Below are 26172 nucleotides of genomic sequence, written 5' to 3' on the forward strand. Positions count from 1 at the left end.
ATGCCCACAAATGCCCTGGTATTATTAAGAATAACCACTGGATGAATTCCCACAAATGCCCAGGTATTATTAAGAATAAACACTGCAGGAATGCCCACAATTGCCCAGGTATTATTAAGAATAAACACTGCAGGAATGCCCACAAATGCCCTGGTATTATTAAGAATAAACACTGCAGGAATGCCCACAAATGCCCTGGTATTATTAAGAATAAACACTGCAGGAATGCCCACAAATGCCCTGGTATTATTAAGAATAAACACTGCAGGAATGCCCACAAATGCCCAGGTATTATTAAACACTTAGGAATGCCCACAAATGCCCAGGTATTATTAAGAATAAACACTGCAGGAATGCCCACAAATGCCCTGGTATTATTAAGAATAAACACTGCAGGAATGCCCACAAATGCCCTGGTATTATTAAGAATAAACACTGCAGGAATGCCCACAAATGCCCTGGTATTATTAAGAATAAACACTGCAGGAATGCCCACAAATGCCCTGGTATTATTAAGAATAAACACTGCAGGAATGCCCACAAATGCCCAGGTAATATTAAGAATAAACACTGCAGGAATGCCCACAATTGCCCAGGTATTATTAAGAATAAACACTGCAGGAATGCCCACAAATGCCCAGGTATTATTAAACACTTAGGAATGCCCACAAATGCCCTGGTATTATTAAGAATAAACACTGCAGGAATGCCCACAAATGCCCTGGTATTATTAAGAATAAACACTGCAGGAATGCCCACAAATGCCCTGGTATTATTAAGAATAAACACTGCAGGAATGCCCACAAATGCCCAGGTATTATTAAGAATAAACACTGCAGGAATGCCCACAAATGCCCTGGTATTATTAAGAATAAACACTGCAGAAATACCCACAAATGCCCAGGTATTATTAAGAATAAACACTTAGGAATGCCCACAAATGCCCAGGTATTATTAAGAATAAACACTTAGGAATGCCCACAAATGCCCAGGTATTATTAAGAATAAACACTTAGGAATGCCCACAAATGCCCTGGTATTATTAATAATAAACACTGCAGGAATGCCCACAAATGCCCTGGTATTATTAAGAATAAACACTGCAGAAATACCCACAAATGCCCAGGTATTATTAAGAATAAACACTTAGGAATGCCCACAAATGCCCAGGTATTATTAAGAATAAACACTTAGGAATGCCCACAAATGCCCAGGTATTATTAAGAATAAACACTTAGGAATGCCCACAAATGCCCTGGTATTATTAATAATAAACACTGCAGGAATTCCCACATATACCCAGGTATTAATAATAAACACTGCTTGAATGCCAGCAACTACCCAGGTATTAATAGGGAACACTGCATGAATGCAACAAATACCCAGGTATTATTAATGATAAACACTGCAGGAATGCCCGCAAGTACCCAGGTATTATTAATGATAAACATTGCATGAATGCCTACGAATACCCAGGTATTATTAAGAATAAACACTTAGGAATGCCCACAAATACCCAGGTATTAATGATGATAAACACCGATGAATGTTGACAACTATTCAGATATTATTAACAATAAAAAATGAGGGGATAACTACAAATACCCAGGTATTATTCATAACAAACGATGACGGAATGCCCACAAGTACCCAGGTTATTAATGATAAACACCGCATGAATGCCCACATATATTCAGGTTTTATTAATAATTAAGCAACAGTGTAGGAAGGCGCACAAGTACCCTGGTATTATTAATGATAAACACTGCATGAACGTCAACGAATACTCAAACATTATTCACAATAAATGATGAAGGAATGCCCGCAGATACCCAGGTATAATAATACACTCACCCAGATATTATAAACAAAAGAAGAAAGTCCACAAATATCTAGGTATGAGTGATTTGTCACAAGTATTACCCTTGGAATATCCCTGGGTCTGTAAATCGCTTCTCCCATGGGGTTCTGGCAGTCTGTCCCCGGTGCCCTGCCCCTGTTCTCCCTGGTGGTCTGGCAGTCTGTCCCCGGTGCCCTGCCCCTGTTCTCCCATGGGGTTCTGGCAGTCTGTCCCCGGTGCCCTGCCCCTGTTCTCCCATGGGGTTCTGGCAGTCTGTCCCCGGTGCCCTGCCCCTGTTCTCCCATGGGGTTCTGGCAGTCTGTCCCCGGTGCCCTGCCCCTGTTCTCCCATGGGATTCTGGCAGTGTGTCCCCGGTGCCCTGCCCCTGTTCTCCCATGGGGTTCTGGCAGTCTGTCCCCGGTGCCCTGCCCCTGTTCTCCCTGGTGGTCTGGCAGTCTGTCCCCGGTGCCCTGCCCCTGTTCTCCCATGGGGTTCTGGCAGTCTGTCCCCGGTGTCCTGCCCCTGTTCTCCCATGGGGTTCTGGCAGTCTGTCCCCGGTGCCCTGCCCCTGTTCTCCCTGGTGGTCTGGCAGTCTGTCCCCGGTGCCCTGCCCCTGTTCTCCCATGGGGTTCTGGCAGTCTATCCCCGGTGCCCTGCCCCTGTTCTCCCATGGGGTTCTGGCAGTCTGTCCCCGGTGCCCTGCCCCTGTTCTCCCATGGGGTTCTGGCAGTCTGTCCCCGGTGCCCTGCCCCTGTTCACCCATGGGGTTCTGGCAGTCTGTCCCCGGTGCCCTGCCCCTGTTCTCCCATGGGGTTCTGGCAGTCTGTCCCCGGTGCCCTGCCCCTGTTCTCCCATGGGGTTCTGGCAGTCTGTCCCCGGTGTCCTGCCCCTGTCCTCCCATGGGGTTCTGGCAGTCTGTCCCCGGTGCCCTGCCCCTGTTCTCTCTGGTGGTCTGGCAGTCTGTCCCCGGTGCCCTGCCCCTGTTCTCCCATGGGGTTCTGGCAGTCTGTCCCCGGTGCCCTGCCCCTGTTCTCCCATGGGGTTCTGGCAGTCTGTCCCCGGTGCCCTGCCCCTGTTCTCCCATGGGGTTCTGGCAGTCTGTCCCCGGTGCCCTGCCCCTGTTCTCCCATGGGGTTCTGACAGTCTGTCCCCGGTGCCCTGCCCCTGCTCTCCCATGGGGTTCTGGCAGTCTGTCCCCGGTGCCCTGCCCCTGTTCTCCCATGGGGTTCTGGCAGTCTGTCCCCGGTGCCCTGCCCCTGTTCTCCCATGGGGTTCTGGCAGTCTGTCCCCGGTGCCCTGCCCCTGTTCTCCCTGGTGGTCTGGCAGTCTGTCCCCGGTGCCCTGCCCCTGTTCTCCCATGGGGTTCTGGCAGTCTATCCCCGGTGCCCTGCCCCTGTTCTCCCATGGGGTTCTGGCAGTCTGTCCCCGGTGCCCTGCCCCTGTTCTCCCATGGGGTTCTGGCAGTCTGTCCCCGGTGCCCTTCCCCTGTTCTCCCATGGGGTTCTGGCAGTCTGTCCCCGGTGCCCTGCCCCTGTTCGCCCATGGGGTTCTGGCAGTCTGTCCCCGGTGCCCTGCCCCTGTTCTCCCATGGGGTTCTGGCAGTCTGTCCCCGGTGTCCTGCCCCTGTCCTCCCATGGGGTTCTGGCAGTCTGTCCCCGGTGCCCTGCCCCTGTTCTCCCTGGTGGTCTGGCAGTCTGTCCCCGGTGCCCTGCCCCTGTTCTCCCATGGGGTTCTGGCAGTCTGTCCCCGGTGCCCTGCCCCTGTTCTCCCATGGGGTTCTGGCAGTCTGTCCCCGGTGCCCTGCCCCTGTTCTCCCATGGGGTTCTGGCAGTCTGTCCCCGGTGCCCTGCCCCTGCTCTCCCATGGGGTTCTGGCAGTCTGTCCCCGGTGCCCTGCCCCTGTTCTCCCATGGGGTTCTGGCAGTCTGTCCCCGGTGCCCTGCCCCTGTTCTCCCATGGGGTTCTGGCAGTCTGTCCCCGGTGCCCTGCCCCTGTTCTCCCTGGTGGTCTGGCAGTCTGTCCCCGGTGCCCTGCCCCTGTTCTCTCATGGGGTTCTGGCAGTCTGTCCCCGGTGCCCTGCCCCTGTTCTCCCATGGGGTTCTGACAGTCTGTCCCCGGTGCCCTGCCCCTGTTCTCCCATGGTGTTGTGGCAGTCTGTCCCCGGTGCCCTGCCCCTGTTCTCCCATGGGGTTCTGGCAGTCTGTCCCCGGTGCCCTGCCCCTGGCAGGGGGCTTCATCAAACTGCTCATCATGCCATATCACACCTGGCCAGCGGTGTCTGAAGGGTGAATCTCTAGGGTGGCACACAAGGGGACACGACACAGATAAAGGTAGTGGGGCACCCTACAATACCCAGAAGCGGGAATCTTGAGATTTTGTGCAGCTCTGGAATATATATATATATATATATATGTGTATATATATCAGCTGCACTTCACTTTACAACGCCAGTTCACCCAGGAGATGCGGCCCGGAGCGCAGTTTGTTGCAGATTTCAATTCCTTTATTCTTGCTCGTGGAGACCTATATATAGATATATATAAAGACGGGCGAGGAGAAAACTTAAGAAGCAACCTAAACAAGAGACCACAAAACAACAAGAAGGGCAGGAGAAAGTAAAGTAACTGACAGCAGTAAATCATTTACCGGATGTTGAATTAACAGGGGCGAGAGGCAGTTCCTATCTTTGGGCCGGACCTTTTGTCCAGAAAGCAGCTTTAATTACAATCAAACCAGCATCGACGCGTTGAAATGTATAAGAAAACTTCAGCTAACAACATCTTATGAGCTGGAGAGTGTTTCTAATCCGCCACCCAAAGGAACTCGGCGATTGGACCAGAACAAGAGTTTACAGGCTTCAGATGTGGAAACTTTAAGAACACTACAAGCACCAGAGGAGGAAGATGAGACCCTCGCACCAGCCATCAGGACCCAACAAGCACTGGCTGAAGCAGGTACAGACATCTCTTTCAAGGTTTGTGCCATCAGTGCCCGGGAGGCATCGGTAGCTTCACTGATCGTGTTGTTGATGAGTTGAAAAAGCGCAATTACAAAATCAAAACAAGCAATAAAAAACACAATCATTTGGAAATATGACATCACAGTCTAATGACGACATTGAGGACCAACATTGAACTCATGATGATCCAATCTGACACTAAGGGAATATGGTACGGTGGCCCGAGTGGAACGTCTTAGAGAGGCCACAGACATCTGGATAACACCGACTGCTGTTTGAGATCAACAGGGCAGCATTTCAGGACGGAAAACACAACATTGAAAGAAAAATGAGCCCAATGGAAGGGTGAGGGTTTGATTACAGGAGATTTTTTTAGATTTCTACTCAATGAAGAGATGAATTTGAATTTCTACTCAATGAAGAAATGAATTTAGATTTCTACTCAATGAAGAGATGAATTTGAATTTCTACTCAATGAAGAGATGAATTTGAATTTTTACTCAATGAAGAGATGAGTTTAGATTTCTACTCAATGAAGAGATGAATTTAGATTTCAACTCAATGAAGAGATGAATTTAGATTTCTACTCAATGAAGAGATAAATTTGAATTTCTACTCAATGAAGAGATGAGTTTAGATTTCTACTCAATGAAGAGATGAATTTAGATTTCAACTCAATGAAGAGATGAATTTAGATTTCTACTCAATGAAGAGATAAATTTAGATTTCTACTCAATGAAGAGATGAATTTGAATTTCTACTCAATGAAGAGATGAATTTAGATTTCTACTCAATGAAGAGATGAATTTGAATTTCTACTCAATGAAGAGATGAATTTGAATTTTTACTCACTGAAGAGATGAGTTTAGATTTCTACTCAATGAAGAGATGAATTTAGATTTCAACTCAATGAAGAGATGAATTTAGATTTCTACTCAATGAAGAGATGAATTTGAATTTCTACTCAATGAAGAGATGAATTTAGATTTCTACTCAATGAAGAGATAAATTTAGATTTCTACTCAATGAAGAGATGAATTTGAATTTCTACTCAATGAAGAGATGAATTTAGATTTCTACTCAATGAAGAGATGAATTTAGATTTCTACTCAATGAAGAGATGAATTTGAATTTCTACTCAATGAAGAGATGAATTTGAATTTTTACTCACTGAAGAGATGAGTTTAGATTTCTACTCAATGAAGAGATGAATTTAGATTTCAACTCAATGAAGAGATGAATTTAGATTTCTACTCAATGAAGAGATGAATTTGAATTTCTACTCAATGAAGAGATGAATTTAGATTTCTACTCAATGAAGAGATAAATTTAGATTTCTACTCAATGAAGAGATGAATTTGAATTTCTACTCAATGAAGAGATGAATTTAGATTTCTACTCAATGAAGAGATGAATTTAGATTTCTACTCAATGAAGAGATGAATTTGAATTTCTACTCAATGAATTCCCGACTGTGCCAGTAATAGACTTTACCCCTAAAGTGCGCAAGGGAATGACACTGATACCAGGACGACCTTTCATCTCTGCGAGGAAAGGCCTTTTCGACAAGATCTCCCAATACGTTGACTTCTTTTTGCGAGACTTTGTCACGAGTTTACTATCTTACATAAAGGATACAGGACATTTTCAAAGGAAAATACAAGAAGTGACTTGGTACAATGATTGCATCTTCATAACCATGGACGTGGCTTCGCTGTACACTGGGATAGCGCATGAGGAGGGTCTGAGAGCGGCTGAATATTATCGAAGTAAGTGACCAATCCGTTTTTACAATCACAATCGTAGGCTGCTAAATATTATCAAATTATGCCTAACAAATAACTATTTTTTATTTGGAAAATAAATGTTTCAGCAATTGAGGAGAGCCGCCATGGGAGCCTGCTTCTCCCCCAGCTATGCGTGTCGGCATGTAGGCTGGCGGGAGGAGCGGTTCTCATGGTGAACCACGGTCAGGACTGGAATAACCAAGTGGTAAATTGGTGGTGGTTTAGAGATGATGTTTTTATAGTCTGGAGGGGATCAGAGAATAGGGCTGCATTATTTGTGGACACCATTAATAAAACCACCTTGAACTTGGAGCTTACGAATCGGATCAGGAGCCAATGAGTAGATTTCCTGGATGTTCGAATATACGTTAGGGAAGGGAGTTTGTGAAGAAAGGAGACATCAGGAAATTCAATCCTACACGCTACCACTTTCCATCCAAAGCATGTAATTCCGAGCATCCCATTGGGGAATTTCTTAGAATGCACAGAATTTGTAGCAGAGAGGAAGATCTGAATGCGTGTCGAAGGGAAACAACAGAGAGATTTCTAGAGCGAGGATATAACTTGAAGTCTGTTAATGAGGCTAAAATAAAAGCTAGCGCCACAGCCAGGGAATCTATTCTTGGCAAGATCCCAACCAGTACTATTGAGGATAAGAATATTGACTCCGTGACTCTAGTTGAACCTCAACATCAGGCTGATCAGCACGTTTAGCAAACAGGAGTAACAAACGAGATCGATAGTTAACCAACAAGGGCCCTTGCACTCACTGATGTCACACTGGGGCGAGTTCTTCCTGATGAACCCACTCCGACACGGAGACGAGCCCCATCAATGAGAGACTCCCTGGTCAACAGCAGTCCTGAGATAAGTACGAGTTACAAATGGCTGTCCCTTAAAAAGGGATTTTACAAATGCAGCCCATGCAGAGCGTACAGATTTGGAGTAAATACGACCAGCTACAAGTCAGCTTTCAGTGCGAAACAAGTTGAAATGAAGGGTCATTGTACGTGTAGAACGGAATATGCAGTCTATGTTCTGGAGCGTGCATGTGGCCTTAAATATATTGGAAGCACAAAAGTGCAGGTACACAGTAGGATATGACAGTACCTCGCAGCGATTGTTAACTCTGACCCTTCTCACCCTGTTGCGCAGCATTTCAAACTGGTTCATAACAACTTAAGCCATCTTAGTTATTATGTAATGGGGGCCGCACCGATCTTAAGAAGAGGCGGCGACAGAGAGACTATTGAGGCAACGTGAATCTAAATTTATTTTGGAATTGGGCTCTGAGATCCCTAATGGGCTCCACGCTGGTCACGATCGCCACACTTTTTTTTGATAAAACAAACATTTTTTTATGGCATGTTGAAGCATCTGCCTGTGACCGTATTTATAGCGAGGCTGGAAATTATTTTCAGCATTAAGTCAAAATCATGATGTTGGCGGCACTGCACGTTTTAGGAATATTGAAAGGTTTTCTTAAGGTAATGTATGCACGAGTCACTTTGCGATGTGGAGTAACACGCAGAGCACTTAATACAACTATCAATACTACAATGAAGGCGTGAATATGGAAATAACAATCAATGGACGATTCAACCGTTGCCCTCACACATGGCATGAGAGAAGGAAAGGGCTCTTCAGGGATTACTGTATATATTATATTGGCATTCAAGAATTCGTTATAGGTTGCTCTATATTTAAAATGATAACAGTGTGTATCGAGGCGGTTAGATTGAAGGTACCTTAGAATAAAAAAGCATTTATGCTGTGATATGATGGGTATAGATCCAGTATAGAATAATATGGCACGATTTCCTATAGGCAAAGGGTGTGATAATTAAGATCCCGCCTTTTTTAATTCTTGCACCAGTCATTGTATTTACAATAACCTATTCAAACTAAAGGGAGTGATATATTCAGAGTGCTGTCAAACTTTGGGTAATAACATTATGATGTTGCTGAATGGCCCTCAGTTCGCCCTTTTGCACATATTTTGCACTCTGTTGAGCAGATTGCACTTTAAGGAGGACGGCAATATTAGATTCTGCAACAGCAAAAGCTTGAGGATTAAGGCACATTCATTACTTGCTTTGTACATACTTTTTAATCCCAAATTGATAATCACATACTTATTTATTGACTATTTAAGGTGTTTGGAAAACTGAAACGATATCATGGTTTGGTATAAGTATGTAAAGTTAACATAGAATATGGAAGTCTGTTGCCTATTTCCATGATTGAGTAGCACACGCGGCACAAGAGGTTAAAAGAATGTGAGTATCCGCTGCGCGATCGTGTGTTCAAGACAGTGTGGTTGCAGTCGAAACGCGTCATGGACAAAGCGTTTAGCTTGTTTATATGGATTAACTAAATAAAAGCCCTTTCGCACCTGGAAGGAATCCGTGCCAACTTCTTTGGTGAAGTATTTGGAATTGAGGATTGAGTCATATATATATATATATATGTGTGTGTGTGTGTTTGTGTGTGTGTGTGTGTGTACATAAATATATGTGTATATATATATATATTCACTGAAAAAACCATAGGTTTCACACATGTTATAGTTAGCGGAAATTTTACTGATAAAAAACCAATGAAATTCCCCCGTTATAGTTAGTGCAGGCAACTATAACTCACGCGACCGCAATCCTCTGCTGATGCTAATACTGTATTTAGACACTTATTTGCCCATGTCTTCTTCCATACATTTTTAGCTATACATATATTACAAATATTTTTTTTTCATAAAGACACATATGTCATCAGCAGAAGATTGCGGTCGCGTGAGTTATAGTTGCCTGCACTAACTATAACGGGGGAATTTCATTGGTTTTTTATCAGTAAAATTTCCGCTAACTATAACATGTGTGAAACCTATGGTTTTTTCAGTGAATTTGCAAGGTTTTTTAAATGCTAATTCCTAACTATAACGTGTGTGAAACCTATGGTTTTTTCAGTGAATTTGTACGGTTTTTTAAATGCTAAGTTACTTTACGCCATTCGTGGCGTGCGCGCCCACTTAACGCAGTTCGTTCCGTGCGCGCACGGTGCGCTTCGCGCACCGTGCGCGCACAGTGAGCACGCGGTGCGCTTCGCGCACCGCGCGCCCACTTTACGCAGTTAGTGCCGTGCACGCACGGTGGGCACGCGGTGCGATGACAAAGCAAGAAAGCACGTCAACAAATCTGTTTCTGCTTTCCTCCGTGACTATGGTATGGGTGCCATTTACCACAACAACTTGCGTTATGACATGCAAGACATTTATAGAGGAGATGGTGTGCACTTCAATGATGAAGGGAACAGAGTCTTCCTCTTGAACCTTAGACTCTGCATCGGTACTTACTTGTAGGTACCACTAAAAAATCATTTCATAAACACAACGGCTCTTTTTAGAGCCCCCTAATATCTAAACACTTAAATCTGATTTTCATTTTTTATTTTTTTTTTTTTCTACCGTACGCTTACCGTAAGCTTACCGTACGCGTACCCCGTGATTTTTTTTAAAATCAATAAATGTTTTTTTTGTACTTTTCTGTCCTTCTTTGACCCCCTTACAAATGTTAGGGGGTCTGTAACTCTCCTCATTGCCCCCTTTCCTTGTTTTCACTCTTTTTTTTCAGAGTGAAATACACAAAATGGCGGCCGCCGCTTCCTGGTTTCGGCCGATTCGAATGTTTACTAAGATCTAAGAGCCAATCAGAATCGCGCTCGCGCACGCCACCGTACGCTTACCGTAAGCGTACGGTAAGCGTACCGTAAGCGGGCTCAGATATATATATTGATTTAAAGGCTATTTTCTCAGAATCTACTGAACAGATTTACACCAAACCTACAAAAGGCACTTCCTTGACCTAGGGACTACCTCTCTGCCAAATTTTGAGTAATTCTGTTCAGCCGTTCGGGCTGTAGCTCGTTCTAAAGGTCCTATGGAAAAATGCATGGGAAAAACGCGTTTTGGGACCCCCCTTTTATCTCAGCCCCCGCTTGACGGATCCCCCCGAGACTTTCAGGGTAGGAGCGGAGCGTAGCGCCCCACCTATTTTGAGAAATTCGCGAGGATTCGTCGACCGGCGCCAAAGTTATTCAAAATAGAATGTTGAGGTTTTCCTATGGAAACGTGGTCCTAACTATAACTACCTACTGGCGACCGCCAGTAGGTAATATATATATATATATATATATATATATATGTATATGTGTATATGTATGTATGTGTATATATATATATATTTATATATATTCCGATACGGTGGTAGTCCTTTCCTGAGAAGCACACGAGAAAGTGGCGGAGGCTACCAGCCCCAATAACAGGTACAGATGCAGTATGTGTGGCTAGTTCATTAAAAAGCAGTCTGCGTGTTGCCTGACACGTTTCGTATATTTACTTCCTCAAAGGCTTTACACGGAAATAACGTGCTGCGGTGTGCATACCTCCTCCCTTTTATTATCCACGATGACACACCCCTGTACGAGGTGGCTCCAATGAGTCTGTGTATGAGGCATCATGGGGGCTGGAGTGCTTGTATGCACCTTGCATAGTAGCAGTGTACAATTCCTGCATGATAGAGCCCATATTGAGCTCCAGCCACTCGAAACCATCTTCATTCCTGCACCGCTCCTCCGATACGAGGTTCGTGCATCAAACATCGCGGCCCCCCTGGTTCCGGGGTGGTGCTTTACTCGACGGCTGGACCGCCGTCTATAGATGCCGATACGGTGGTTGTCCTTTCTTGAGAAGCACACGAGAAAGTGGCGGAGGCTACCAGCCTCAATAACAGGTACACGGAAATAGCGTGCTGCGGTGTGCATACCTCCTCCGTCATGTGTAAGGCATTTGAGGAAGTAAATATACGAAACGCGTCAGGCAGCGCGCAGACCGCTTTTGAATGAACTAGCCACACAAACTGCATCTGTACCTGTTGTCGGGGCTGGTAGCCTCCGCCACTTTGTCGTGTGATTCTCAGCAAAGGACTACCACCGTATCGGAACATATATATATATATATCGACAGAACTCCACCCACCACTTGAAGCAATCCCACAAGCACTGGAGCGCGGGCACCGATTTGGTGCTGGTAAAGAGTCTTTCTTTTCCGTTAACAAACAGCAGCCATAATATAGATCCATATCATGAGACACTGGAATTATGTGACAGGGAGTGGCCAATTATGTGGCAAGAGTGAATAATTTATGTGCCAAGAAAAGCCAAATTATGTGGTGCAATGCGGCACATTTTGAAATAGTATTACTTCATGTTTACACTGTTTTGCAGTGACAGGGCACTGCGCCACAACATGTCGTTGCATTTTAGTAACTTTTGAAACATTTGAGATAGAAACACGTTTATGTTAAAATGTGGTGAATATGTAGCAGATAGTGGATTATGCGGCCACTGTAGCAAATATATAATTATGTAAAACACGCCACTGCCGCATAATCGCATCATTCCAGTGTCCTTGATTTACAGCTATCTGTATATATATGTAGACACCCATTTACACACACACACCCTGTAATGTAAACATGTTAAGCAGTGGAAGTGGTAGTTAGGGGTCTTCGGGGTGTCTCAATCACTCCTGTCCCCCCCTTGAGACCACCTTCCTCCACAGTCTCTCTTAGACAATATGCCCTTTTTCTCCCCACCTCTTTCTGAAGCCCCCCGTCTGTGGATCCCCCACCTCCCCTCTTCCCTGTCCCGCTCTCTGAGACACGTGTGCCCCATCCTTCCCCACCTCTTTCTGAAGCCCACCGTCTGTGGATCCCCCGCCTCCCCTCTTCCCTGTCCCGCTCTCTGAGACACGTGTGCCCCATCCTTCCCCACCTCTTTCTGAAGCCCACCGTCTGTGAATCCCCCACCTCCCCTCTTCCCTGTCCGCACCCTCTCCCGCCCCCACACACTTCCTTGTGGCTCCCTTCCCCGCACCTCCCGCACACCACGCCCCGCTCACCTCTAAGCCCTGCATTGTCTTTACCTTTCGCTCTGTCAATATTTCGACAGCTCTGCGCCTCCATCACACACTTTTGAATAGAATCACAATTACAGTTGGCCCACGTGGCCACTGCTGTATGTGCCCTACAGAGAGGCCAAGGATTGGATGCGCAGGTGTTCCGAAAGGCCCCAGTCTGTGCCCCCCTGAGGGGCACTGAGAGGACCTCTCTCTGTCGCCAGCCTCTGCTGCAGAGTGGTCAATCCCGTCCCCAGTCTGACCTCACACAGATGCCTCGAGGTGACTCTCGCCACACTAGGCGCTATACACGAGTAAAGTGCTGCTCACACACCTCCTCTCGGGAATGCCAGGGTGCGTAAAAGGTGACCTGTGCGCTTGGATTCATGGCTGGGTCTGCCGTAGATGCCCGGCAGCAGCGGTTCCTGGGGTGCGGCAGAAGGTGGGGCAGGACATTCACAGTTGGGCGCGGACCCATCGGCCCACACCCCCAGCGACCCCCCAGAGCTGGCCTCAGCAGGGCACCCCTTAGGTGGATTTATGTCCCCTGGCATTAGCAACGACAGTGCCAGTGACGTAACACAGGCCCCGCGGTGCGGGGGGCCCAACCGCCAGAGGGCCCCCTCAGCACAATGCTCTGACCGGAGAGCTCCTGGTTGAGTTCGGAGGGGCCCCTCTATAAACCATGGGGGCAGATCTATGTCGGAGATGCGCCACTTTTACGCCACCGTTGCGTCACTTTTGTGACGCAGCGGCGGTGTAAACCCTGCGCCACGTTGCGCCATATTTACATCGTGACGCATCTATGGAGATGCGTCACGATGTAAAGCCCTGCGCAACGTAAAACCTGCGTCAGGTTTCACGTGGGCGTGTCGACAGAGGGGGGGGGGGCGTTCCGTCGCAGGAACGCCCCTGAAAAGTGACTCAGTCAAATCTATAAGATTTGACTGAGTCACTTTCCCAACGCTGATGCGCCAAAACCCTGCGCCTGCTTGAAGCAGGCGTAAGGCTTGACGCACCATGTTAGGGATAGGGTTGGTTGGAACAGTGCCATTGGATGCGTCACGCATCTGTTTATTCCTGCGCCATGATGCGGCGCATTATAAATGCGGCGCATCATGTGTGGCGCAAGGGTAAACTTGCGTGACGCATCATTCCTGGCGCATCCTTGCTGATTTGCAGGGATGCGCCAGGCATCATAAATCTGCCCCCATGTCTGGGGCCCCTCGAGTTTCATTAGGCCAGTGGACAGCGCCCCACCAGGCGCGAGAGGGCGGGGGCACCGGGCCCTTTGGACAACACGCGTCACATGTAACATGTTGAGCCTTTATCTGTCATTAACAAACACACGTGTGCTTGGAAGGAGTAAACCCGCTGTGCCCGCGGGCGCAGCTCCGGTGCGAAGAGACTTTACCAACCTGAGGGGTACTGCAGGTGCCCTGGGGGGAGAGGGCACGGGGGACAGACACGTGCCCGTGGGCAGACAGAGGCACACACACCTGAACAGAGAGGCAGGACGAGAAATAGATGCGCAGACACACCGACCAACAGACAGGCGAGCATACGCGCAGACAGACCAACAGACAGGCTAGGCGCAGACAGACCAACAGACAGGCGAGCATACGCGCAGACAGACCAACAGACAGGCGAGCATACGAGCATACGCGCAGACAGACCAACAGACAGGCGAGCATACGCGCAGACAGACCAACAGACAGGCGAGTTACGCGAGGACAGACCAACAGACAGGCGAGCATACGAGCATACGCGCAGACAGACCAACAGACAGGCGAGCATACGCGCAGACAAACCAACAGACAGGCGAGCATACGCGCAGACAGACCAACAGACAGGCGAGCATACGCGCAGACAGACCAACAGACAGGCGAGCATACGCGCAGACAGACCAACAGACAGGCGAGCATACGAGCATACGCGCAGACAGACCAACAGACAGGCGAGCATACGCGCAGACAGACCAACAGACAGGCGAGCATACGCGCAGACAGACCAACAGACAGGCGAGCATACGCGCAGACAGACCAACAGACAGGCGAGCATACGAGCATACGCGCAGACAGACCAACAGACAGGCGAGCATACGCGCAGACAGACCAACAGACAGGCGAGCATAGGCGCAGACAGACCAACAGACAGGCGAGCATACGAGCATACGCGCAGACAGACCAACAGACAGGCGAGCATACGCGCAGACAGACCAACAGACAGGCGAGCATAGGCGCCAGGGCCAGCTTTAGGGCAGTGCGACTGGCGCGGCCGCACCGGGCCCGGGCGCTGACCTGGAAGGAGCGCTGACCTCAGGTAGGGGGCGCTGTGTTTAGCAATAACTTAAGATTGGAGAGATGAGGGGCACTTTTGCCCAGTGGTAGTGAGGGAATTTAAGGGGTGTGGGGGCGCCAAAAATGATTTTGGCACCGGGCGCCACCAGCGCTAAAGCCGGCCCTGATAAGCGCAGACAGACCAACAGACAGGCGAGCATACGCGCAGACAGACCAACAGACAGGCGAGCATACGCGCAGACAGACCAACAGACAGGCGAGCATACGAGCATACGCGCAGACAGACCAACAGACAGGCGAGCATACGCGCAGACAGACCAACAGACAGGCGAGCATACGCGCAGACAGACCAACAGACAGGCGAGCATACGCGCAGACAGACCAACAGACAGGCGAGCATACGAGCATACGCGCAGACAGACCAACAGACAGGCGAGCATACGCGCAGACAGACCAACAGACAGGCGAGCATAGGCGCAGACAGACCAACAGACAGGCGAGCATACGAGCATACGCGCAGACAGACCAACAGACAGGCGAGCATACGCGCAGACAGACCAACAGACAGGCGAGCATAGGCGCAGACAGACCAACAGACAGGCGAGCATACGAGCATACGCGCAGACAGACCAACAGACAGGCGAGCATATGCGCAGACAGACCAACAGACAGGCGAGCATAGGCGCCAGGGCCAGCTTTAGGGCAGTGCGACTGGCGCGGCCGCACCGGGCCCGGGCGCTGACCTGGAAGGAGCGCTGACCTCAGGTAGGGGGCGCTGTGTTTAGCAATAACTTAAGATTGGAGAGATGAGGGGCACTTTTGCCCAGTGGTAGTGAGGGAATTTAAGGGGTGTGGGGGCGCCAAAAATGATTTTGGCACCGGGCGCCACCAGCGCTAAAGCCGGCCCTGATAAGCGCAGACAGACCAACAGACAGGCGAGCATACGCGCAGACAGACCAACAGAAAAATAGATAGATGCACATTCACTCAGATAGAATGAAAGACGGACGGACGGACGGGTGGGTAGGTGGCGCGCGCAGAGACAGCCAGACAGGGGCACACAAATGCGGAGATAGACAGATGCTCACGCACTGGATCAGGCAGCTGTGCAAACAGACAGACGTGCAGACAGAAAAAACAAGTACAATTTAAAAAGTATAGAACTATTAATATTAGCACCAGTCGCCCCGCAACCCTGCACCGCCCCCCCCCCCCCCTCCATCCCTGCATCCATACACCGCCCCCCCCCCCCCCATCCATGCACCGGGCACAGGGGCCAGGATGGACGCTCATTACTGTCGATGCGCTCATTGTAATGACCCGCTCCGGGGCCGGGACGCGGGGCTGAGGCAGAGGGTCACCCCGGGCCTCGCCGGGTCACGCCGGTCACACGCGGAGCAGGGAGATAGCTCGGTCGGTTCCGCGCCTGTAGCTGAGGCCAGCTAGGAAGCGCCCTGGGGTGCTGGCGGGGCTGGTTCGGCCTTTCAACCACCCGAGGCCGGAGGGGGTGGCTCTGGGTACTGGTAACATCTTTACAGCGCCTCGAGCCCGCGGTGGGTTTTACGCACTTGGACATTTCTGTATATTTCCACCATGTGGTTTTTTTTAGTTAAATATTGCAAACTCGCCCCGAAGGTGTCGGGGGCTTTACGTGAGCACCGGTTACATCACACAAGGACACATTCGTTTTTAGGCGCTAGGAGATCCAGGTGTTGGGCGTTTAGAGTGCGTAGGTCCCACGCCCTGTGCGTGACGTGTCTGTATAGTGTCAGTAGGGGGTGTTCACAGAGAGCAGGGCTTGTTTCTGGGGAGGGCATAGCATGCCGGGGGAGAAGGAGGGGCTGTTAAATGTACACAGTGATGTCTACAAGGTGTGCTTAGCGCGCTCAGAAGTGCCCCCGGGGCACGCCCTCCTGTGTATTATTTATAAGATGTACAGATGGGGCCTGTTAATGTGTGCACGGAGGAGCTATGAATCACCCATATGGTGCACATGAGGTGCTCGGCCGTATTTATGGAAGGCATCTATGGCGCCTAGAGCCGCAGGTCACGTATTTATCCACTCTATAGCAGCGCCTATGTAATGTATACAAAGTAGCGGAACTGTGGCCCCAAGCCCACGTCCCAGGTCATCGAGCGTGGGAAAGGGTCAAACACGTGGCTAAAAAAATAATATACTGCAAGTAAAGTTTGTCTTTCAGGTGAACGCCTAGAACAGATGAGCGCACCTTAAAAGAAACGGGGGAAAACGCGTCAAAGCAAGTCAAAGGGAAATGCTTTATGACAAAGAACCTTCAGTGGGTGAATGCGACCCCTGCAGATGTCTGCGTACGACAGAGGCACACCAGTGAATACCTCCCTGCACCGGGGAAGAGTGACCTGTGCACTTATAATGCTACGAGGTCGGAGGGGTGCGACCCCTGCAGATGTCTGCGTGCGACAGAGGCACACCAGTCAATACCTCCCTGCACCGGGGAAGAGTGACGTGCACTTATGATGCTACGAGGTCGGAGGGGTGCGACCCCTGCAGATGTCTGTGTGTGACCAGTCACACCAGTGAACACCTCCCTGCACCGGGGAAGAGTGACGTGTACGTATAGTTCCCCGAAGTCGCACCCTGGGAGCAATGCGACCCCTGCAGATGTCTGTGTGCGACAGAGGCACACCAGTCAATACCTCCCTGCACCGGGGAAGAGTGACCTGTGCACTTATAATGCTACGAGGTCGGAGGGTGCGACCCCTGCAGATGTCTGCGTGTGACAGAGGCACACCATTGAATACCTCCCTGCACCGGGGAAGAGTGACCTGTGCACTTATAATGCTACGAGGTCGGAGGGGTGCGACCCCTGCAGATGTCTGCGTGCGACAGAGGCACACCAGTCAATACCTCCCTGCACCGGGGAAGAGTGACGTGCACTTATGATGCTACGAGGTCGGAGGGGTGCGACCCCTGCAGATGTCTGTGTGTGACCAGTCACACCAGTGAACACCTCCCTGCACCGGGGAAGAGTGACGTGTACGTATAGTTCCCCGAAGTCGCACCCTGGGAGCAATGCGACCCCTGCAGATGTCTGTGTGCGACAGAGGCACACCAGTCAATACCTCCCTGCACCGGGGAAGAGTGACGTGTACTTATGATGCTACGAGGTCGGAGGGGTGCGACCCCTGCAGATGTCTGTGTGTGACCAGTCACACCAGTGAATACCTCCCGGGAAGAGTAACTTGTGTACATATAGTTCCCCGAAGTCGCACCCTGGGAGCAATGCGACCCCTGCAGATGTCTGTGTGCGACCAGAGTCACAGCGGTGAATCCTTCCCTACACTGGGGAAGAGTGACATGTACTTTACTTATAATGCTACGAGGTCGGAGGGGTGCGACCCCTGCAGATGTCTGTGTGTATTGTCCTGTAATGGGGGAGAGTGACCTGTGTCCTTATAGTGCTACGAGGCCGGACCCAGGGGCAGAACGCACTCTGTAAACGTAAAATAGTATTAAACGCTATATTGAGCTGTGCAAAATCTGTCAACACATTTCATGTTTGAAACACAAAAGTGTTTTCAAATATATATTTTGTTAATACGCAATCCGACTGTACCTGGTGCAAAAATGGGTGTAAATCTCCCTTTAAAGAGCGCCTGTTAACAGATTTGGGTTCTTCTAGGAATTTGCTGAGGGACCGATTCCTTCAAAATACATCTCTCGTCGGCACTGGGCGAGCAGGGTGCTTTCTGATTTGCCCCCGTACTCTCCCCTCCCCCCCTCGGCTTCACAGTATATGGACCCCCCCCCCTACTTTAGTAGAGCTTTTAAGAAACGAATATGGGAACTCGTTCGATAATTCAAAAGAGAAAGGACGGTCGCTTCCTATAAACGCAGCCAACTTCCACTAGTGCCTATAATATTGATGACCACCTAATTTATACAGCGCTTTATAGCATGCAGTTTCGTTTCGAGGCTCTGCGAGTTACATTTTTCTATTACCAAACGTGATGGGAGTCATGTACGGACCTGAGTGTGGCTGTCAGCATTCGAAGACATGACTTCAGGGCACCGCGAGTGTCAGCAGCGAGCGTGGGAGCGAGGGGTCCTCGAGGCGCCCCACGGACGCCCGCGGGCGTGCACAGCGCTTCGACTAAGGGTCACGCACATATAAAGTGCCGACTGGGTGCCGGGAGGGGTGATGGGCGAGAGTGACACCCCTGCCCTCTGGTTTCTGAGTCCGCACCCCTTGAAGTGAGGGTTCGCACCCGGCGGAGATGCCACATCACCTCACGCACCCCTCCCACCGTGAGGTGCGTGACCCCACTCTTTCAGGCCCCCGGCTCTCTCCTCGCACCTGACTGCGCCCTCCGCCTCACTTGCAAAGTAGGGGTTCGTTTTCTGTAAAGCGCCTGGTTTTGCGGGCGGAGAGGGAGGGGGGGGGGGCGCCATAGAAATAAAGATGAAACGCTTCATGCATCAATAAAGAGACATTCTTCGGCGGGGACCCGAGTGACCCTGTCCGGGCTCCGTCAGGGGGTTTGGGCTGTAGGGACACATCGGAGGAGCCCTATCCAGCCCCCCCCCCCCCCCCACACACACACACAAAGTGCGGGGGAATCCATCAGGACCCGGGTCGTCACCCAAGCATTAACAATAAATCAGAACACATCAAAATATTAAAACTTCGTTGCCTGCTCATAGCGCTTCCAGCCCGACAGCCGCTTCCAAGCACTGTAAGCGCGGGTGCTCGCCTCCTTCTTGGACACTGGCGTGATGTGAAAGATGAGCGGATTTTACCTTCAAACTGACAATAAATAAATACATTGTAGACAGTGAAGGAGCGCGGATGACAAACCGAGAAATATAAAAAGATCAGGGTTTAGATTAGAAAGGACGGCGACCGAGGGCGGCGAAGTAATAATTGTAAATAGGGGAATATTAGATGTCGTAATATACACATTATAAGCATATTAAAAATAAAACTGATCTCCATTCGTTGTAGGGGTATCCCGTTGATGATCCGGGTGCTGGGCGCAGAGCACCCGTTTAACACCGGTTCCTGCCGCACTCCCCCCCCCCCCCCCCCCCCCAGGTAATCGAGGTTCAGATATTACAATTTAAAGAAAAGACCCCACCGCACTCCCCCGTCCAGCCCCAGACCGGGAGGTTTAGTGGGTTTAAATAGCTGTTTCCAGCCCCCGTCAGTGGCGGTGAATGTTAGTGCGCGGCCCGTCCGTCCTCTTTCTGAAGCAAGAACCACTGAATGAGGTAATATCAACTAAACTAACAGCGCTTAGAAACAGCAGAAGCGTGACATGAAGCGCTATTCAAGAGTCACTGGAAGTATGTGGCGGGGAGCACCATATTATGTGGCAAGAAAAAGCAATTTATGCGAAATAATGAGGCACATTTTTACTTGATTAGTTTGTAATTTTTACGCATGGCAACATTGTCCTAGAAAAGATTTCACCTTTTAGCGCCACTTAAGCGGCCAAATCAGAAACGAGCCACTGAAGCTGCCATTAACCCTGGTGAAAAGTCTCCGCCGCCAGCGAAGCGTCGCCGCCGTTTTGTACCGTTTGAGCCGCTGCGACGAGCATTTATCTGTGTCAAAATCTACAGCTATGATGCAGACGATGAATTATGTGGCAAAGGTGGAAAACCCACAATAACACGGAAAAAAGGCGCGGTGGCAGGGTCGCATAACCCCCCCCCCCCTCCCAACTATATATTGTTAGTGTGGCGTCCCCCCACCCCCGACGGACCTCGCAGTCCAGGCACTATACCTCCCCCCACGCCATCGAACCCCCTATTTTTTAAATGCCCGTCGTTTCTTAGTCAACGAAAATTCGGAAACAGTGTGGGGGCCCAGGTAGGAGCCTCGCAGACTGTGGGGGTTCGGATAGGGGGGGGGGGGGGACGGTGTCAACGACAGGCTCGTCTTCGACTGAAACTCTTGCAGCGCTTTATGTATTGGGGGAGGGGGTGGAGCCAGGGGAGCCCGGAGAGGGGGTTAGGACACTGGGCACTGTGGGTTCGGAGGCAGAGAGAACATTGTGGGGGTGAGGGGTGGGACACTGGGGGGGGGGGGGGCTGAGGTCATCCCGCCCGTACTCCAGACAGGACACTCCGTCCGGTTTCTAGTTCAAGCGTGGAGGGGCTGCAGGAGTGGTGGGCGCAGCCTGACGTCACCAAAAACGAAGCCCCTCCCTGGCACCAATCCCACCCCACAAATACAAGAGCAGGGGTGCAACCACTCACCCCCCTTTCCTGGGGGGCGGAACCCCTCAAAGCTCTCATGTATGCGTAGAGCCCTTCTTTTTATCCCAGACTGTTGGGGTGGGGATGGGGGTGAGGGGTTGGATCACCCTAATACCCCTCCTTCCCCCACCCCGTGCAGAGAGCAGGTGAGTGAAGGGGGGCATAGACAGGCCGGCAGTGGGGACGCTTCTTTTCACTCTAACATGCCTCTGCCACCGCCTTCGCCTGGTAACTGCCCTCTGCCCCCAGGGCCGGACTGGGAACCAAAACCGGCCCCCTCAAAGTGCTCGGCCGCCCCCCCCCCCCCCCCTGGGGTTGGGGGTGAGGCCGAGCTCTTTGCCAGGGACGGTTTTCGTCCGATTTTATTACAGGGCCGATTTTGCAGCTAAACCGGCCCCCACCCGTGGGGCGCACCGGGGGATTGCCCAGTGCCCGCTACAGCCAGTCGGGCTCTGTCTGCCCCTGTGCCACTCCCCCTCCCCCCTCCATGGTACGATGCCACTCTGAGTCACACAGGAGTTTAAGGAAGTTTGGAAAGGTTTCACAGACTCTGAGAGGAGAGACTCGGGTCTGGGAGGGGTTAGTGTCGGTGCCCAGACCCCCCTCTGCTCTGGTGCCACCCTGGATGTGCAGCCCCACCCCCCCCCAGCTCTTGGCCCCCAGCACGGTGTTAGTACTCTGTGCCGACATCCTGCTCCGTGCCTGGCACCAGTGCCCCTCCCTCCTGCAGCTCCTAGCTGGCACAGCGCCCCCTGTTCTGCCCCTGCCCTGTCTGGCTCCTGCCTCTGCACCCCAGCCCCGCCTGGTTGTCCCCTCTGCCCCCCAGCACTCTCTGCCTCGTTCCTTGTCCCCAGTACCTTCCCCTGTACCCGGATCCCCTGAAGGCTGACGGCTGAGCCCGTGACTGGCAGTGCTGAGAGATGGCTGAACAGCGCCACCCGGCGGCTTCGGTGAACACCGGCAGGGCCAGACATGGGGACATGTGGCGAGACTGGCCCTGTCTGTGTCAGCAGGAGGGACCCGGACACACGAGGGACCCCAAGACCTGCTGTGCCTGCAGGAACCCCAGACTGGAACCCCAAGACCGGCTGCACCTGCAGGAACCCCATACTGGAACCCCAAGACCGGCTGCACCTGAAGGAACTCCAAACAGGAACCCCAAGACCCGCTGCACCTGAAGGAACCCCAAGACCACTGCAGCCCCAGCCCCCCATGTACCAGCCAAGGGAACATCTGGCGAGTTCGACCCTGTCTGTCAGCAGGAGGGAACAGCACACACGAGGGGCCTCAGAGCCCTACTGTGCCTGCAGGAACCCCAAGACCGGCTGCACCTGCAGGAACCCCAAGACTGCTGGAGCTACACCTCCCTATAACCCAGCAGTCGCAGGTTGGCAGGAGGCAGAGACTTCAAAGACCCCTCGAGGATGACAGGAATCTGTCCCACCCGCAAGAACCCCGGCCCGGCAAGCAAAGACTCGGAACCCCCAAATCAGCAGGAGCCAGAGACCACCAAGGACCTCCAGAGCAGGAGGAAGAGACCCGAAGGGACCTCAAGACCAGGAGGTACACGTGTGCCCCACACCCACAGGAACCCCCAAATCAGCAGGAGCCAGAGACCACCAAGGACCTCCAGAGCAGGAGGAAGAGACCCGAAGGGACCTCAAGACCAGGAGGTAGAGACCCGAAGGGACCTCAAGACCAGGAGGTACACGTGTGCCCCACGCCCGCAGCAACCTCTCACAGCAGGAGGTACACCTGCTCCACAACCGCAGGAACCCCTCACCGCAGGAGGTACACGCCTGCTCCACAACCGCAGGAACCCCTCACCGCAGGAGGTACACGCCTGCTCCACAACCGCAGGAACCCCTCACCGCAGGAGGTACACGTGTGCCCCACACCCGCAGGAACCCCGCAGAGTAGGAGGTACACGTGTGCCCCACACCCGCAGGAACCCCGCAGAGTAGGAGGTACACGTCTGCCCCACACCCGCAGGAACCCCTCACAGCAGGAGGTACACGTGTGCCCCACACCCGCAGGAACCCCTCACAGCAGGAGGTACACGTGTGCCCCACACCCGAAACAACCCCCAGAGCAGGGAGGTACACGTCTGCCCCACACCCACAGAAACCCCGCAGAGCAGGATGTACACGTGTGCCCCACGCCCGCAGGAACCCCTAACAGCAGGAAGTACACGTCTGCTCCACATCCACAGGAACCCCTCAAAGCAGGAGGTACACGTGTGCCCATCAGGAACCCCTCAGAGCAGGACACACATATCTGCCCCATACCCGCAGGAACCCCTCAGAGCAGGATGTAGAGTCCTGAATGAACATCAAGACCAGCCGCAGGGCGGAGTAGTTACCTACAGCACCTGCAGGAACCCCCATGGCAGGATTCAAAGACCAGGAGGTACAAACCTGCTGCACTAGCTAGAACCTGCGGGATCAGGAGGTACACACCAGCAAACCAGCAGGAACCCCCAAACAGGGTCACAGACCTACAGCAAACATAGGACCCCCCAAAGTTGGACGCACAGCCCCGCAACTTACAGCAGGAACCCAAGAACAGTAGGCGGGCGCTCCGAGGTCGGCCTCTGGGGGACCTCCTGGGGCACCCCAGAGGCCGAGCCGGGAGGCACCTGCCTCGGGCACCCCCAGAGGCCGAGATGCACGTACCTGCCACGGCCCCCCAGGGCAGCGGCCGAGCTGGCAGGCACCTGCCCCGGGCATCTCCAGGGGCTGACCCGAGAGGAACCTTCCCTGGCCCCCCCGGGGGCCGTAGTGGTAGGTACCTGCCCCTGGAACCCCAAGGGGCGAGCCGAGCGGCCGCTACCCCAGGCACCCCACAGAGGCCGTGGTGGCAGGTACCTGCCCCGGGCACCACCAGGGGCGTAGTGGCAGAAACCAGCCCCGGGCACCCCAGATGCCGTGGTGGCAGGCGCCTATCCCGGGCACCCCCAGAAGCCCGCGGGGACTCCACGGGAGCAGGAGTCCGACCCCTGGACGGAAGGGGTTTCTTTAAACCCCCACTGTGCACTAGATGGGTGGTTGCACCAGGTGGACGGGACATTCATTCTCCAGACTGTTCAACAGATAGTGACCCCCCCTGCACCCCCCTCTGAGCAGCCTCAAACACTCACCTCCTGGGGCTCAGAGTAGTAACTGCTCCAGTCGGGGGTCTCATGTCCTTCCATCTTCACCGCCCCTAACATCATGGCAGAGGGGGGCCAGCGGCAGACATTCAGCCTGGGAAGGACAAACTCGGAGAACCCCCCTCAGAGACTGTCCAGAACTGCAGGGGGTCCCTCCAGCCGGCGGTCCGCGGCGACTGTGCTCTCCTGGATGCCCTGAGTTCAGACAGCGCCCACCTGCTGTCCTCAGTTCATACAGCGCCCACCTGGTGCCCTCCGTTCAGACAGCGCTCACCTGGTACCCTCAGTTCAGACAGCGCCCACTCGGAGCCCTCAGCACAGACAGCGCTAGAGCCGCCCTCAGCAGACACAGCGCCCACCTTCTGTCCTCAGTTCAGACAGCGCCCACTCGGAGCACTCAGTACAGACAGCGCCCACCTGATGCCCTCAACACAGAAAGCGCTAGAGCCGCCCTCAGCAGGCACAGCGCCTACCTCTGCGCCTAGCTCTCAGCGCCCTGTGCACCTGAGCAGGGAGAGGTGCGGACTGAGGTGGGAGGCTGAAGGCTGCTGTGGAGTTCTTCCTCCTCCCCCTCCCTCCCAGCCCCCCTCCCTCCACATACTTTCACTTTCCTGCCCCTCCTCCCCCACCGATCCCTCTCTCTCTTCCCTAACTCCTTCCCTCTTTACCTCGTCTCTCCTTCACTTCTCCTCCCCTCCCCTCCACCCCTCCACCTGTCCCCTCGCTGCCTCTGGGAGGTGCCCCTGCCCCCCCCCCCGCCCCCTCCTGCCCTCCCCATTAACCGTTTCACGGTCGGGGCCCGAGAGACGTAAGAACACAAAATAACACAGCGCAACAATCAGACACAACCCGAGGTGCCTCACAAGGCAAGGGTCATTTGTGCTTCGAGCTGCGGGGGCCCCCTGAGCCCCCCCCCCCAGACGCCCCTAAAACACCTGTTTGTGCACAGAAAAGAGCACGTCACAGACGTCTTAATTCCTGTACCTGCGGCAGGTACGAGCAGGGCTGTGTCTGTGCTTCATGCGAGTTATGTCGGAGCTGACACAAGTGCGGGCGCTTTATGTCTGAGATTCGGGTGTGTTGTACGATCAAAGCCGCCACTACGTGTGTAGTGTGTCATACTACCAGAGGCATCACATATTGTGCAGGTTTATGTGTGTGCTTCAAGTGTGTCATACTACCAGAGGCATCACATATTGTGCAGTTTTATGTGTGTGCTTCAAGTGTGTCATACTACCAGAGGCATCACATATTGTGCAGGTTTATGTGTGTGCTTCAAGCGTGTCATACTACCAGAGGCATCACATATTGTGCAGGTTTATGTGTGTGCTTCAAGTGTGTCATACTACCAGAGGCATCACATATTGTGCAGTTTTATGTGTGTGCTTCAAGTGTGTCATACTACCAGAGGCATCAACTATTGTGCAGGTTTATGTGTGTGCTTCAAGTGTGTCATACTACCAGAGGCATCACATATTGTGCAGGTTTATGTGTGTGCTTCAAGTGTGTCATACTACCAGAGGCATCACATATTGTGCAGTTTTATGTTTGTGCTTCAAGTGTGTCATACTACCAGAGGCATCAACTATTGTGCAGGTTTATGTGTGTGCTTCAAGTGTGTCATACTACCAGAGGCATCACATATTGTGCAGTTTTATGTGTGTGCTTCCAGTGTGTCATACTACCAGAGGCATCAACTATTGTGCAGTTTTATGTGTGTGCTTCAAGTGTGTCATACTACCAGAGGCATCACATATTGTGCAGGTTTATGTGTGTGCTTCAAGTGTGTCATACTACCAGAGGCATCACATATTGTGCAGTTTTATGTGTGTGCTTCAAGTGTGTCATATTCCCAGAGGCATCACATATTGTGCAGGTTTATGTGTGTGCTTCAAGTGTGTCATACTACCAGAGGCATCACATATTGTGCAGGTTTATGTGT

General features: G+C 51.8%; 1 protein-coding gene across 1 annotated transcript in view; it reads right to left on the reverse strand.

Moving 5' to 3' along the window:
- FOXA1 (forkhead box A1) overlaps positions 1–24768 on the reverse strand; it is an 84057-nt gene extending 59289 nt beyond the window's left edge. The window contains exon 1 of the mRNA XM_085627464.1: positions 24219–24768. Coding sequence (XP_085483590.1) covers positions 24219–24293 — 75 coding nt within the window. The 5' untranslated portion in view covers positions 24294–24768. The remainder of the gene's footprint in view (positions 1–24218) is intronic.
- Between the last annotated feature and the right edge of the window lie 1404 nt (positions 24769–26172).

The sequence above is a fragment of the Triturus cristatus genome, chromosome 9 (genome assembly GCF_964204655.1).
Source record: "Triturus cristatus chromosome 9, aTriCri1.1, whole genome shotgun sequence".
Classification (NCBI taxonomy): Eukaryota; Metazoa; Chordata; class Amphibia; order Caudata; family Salamandridae; genus Triturus; species Triturus cristatus.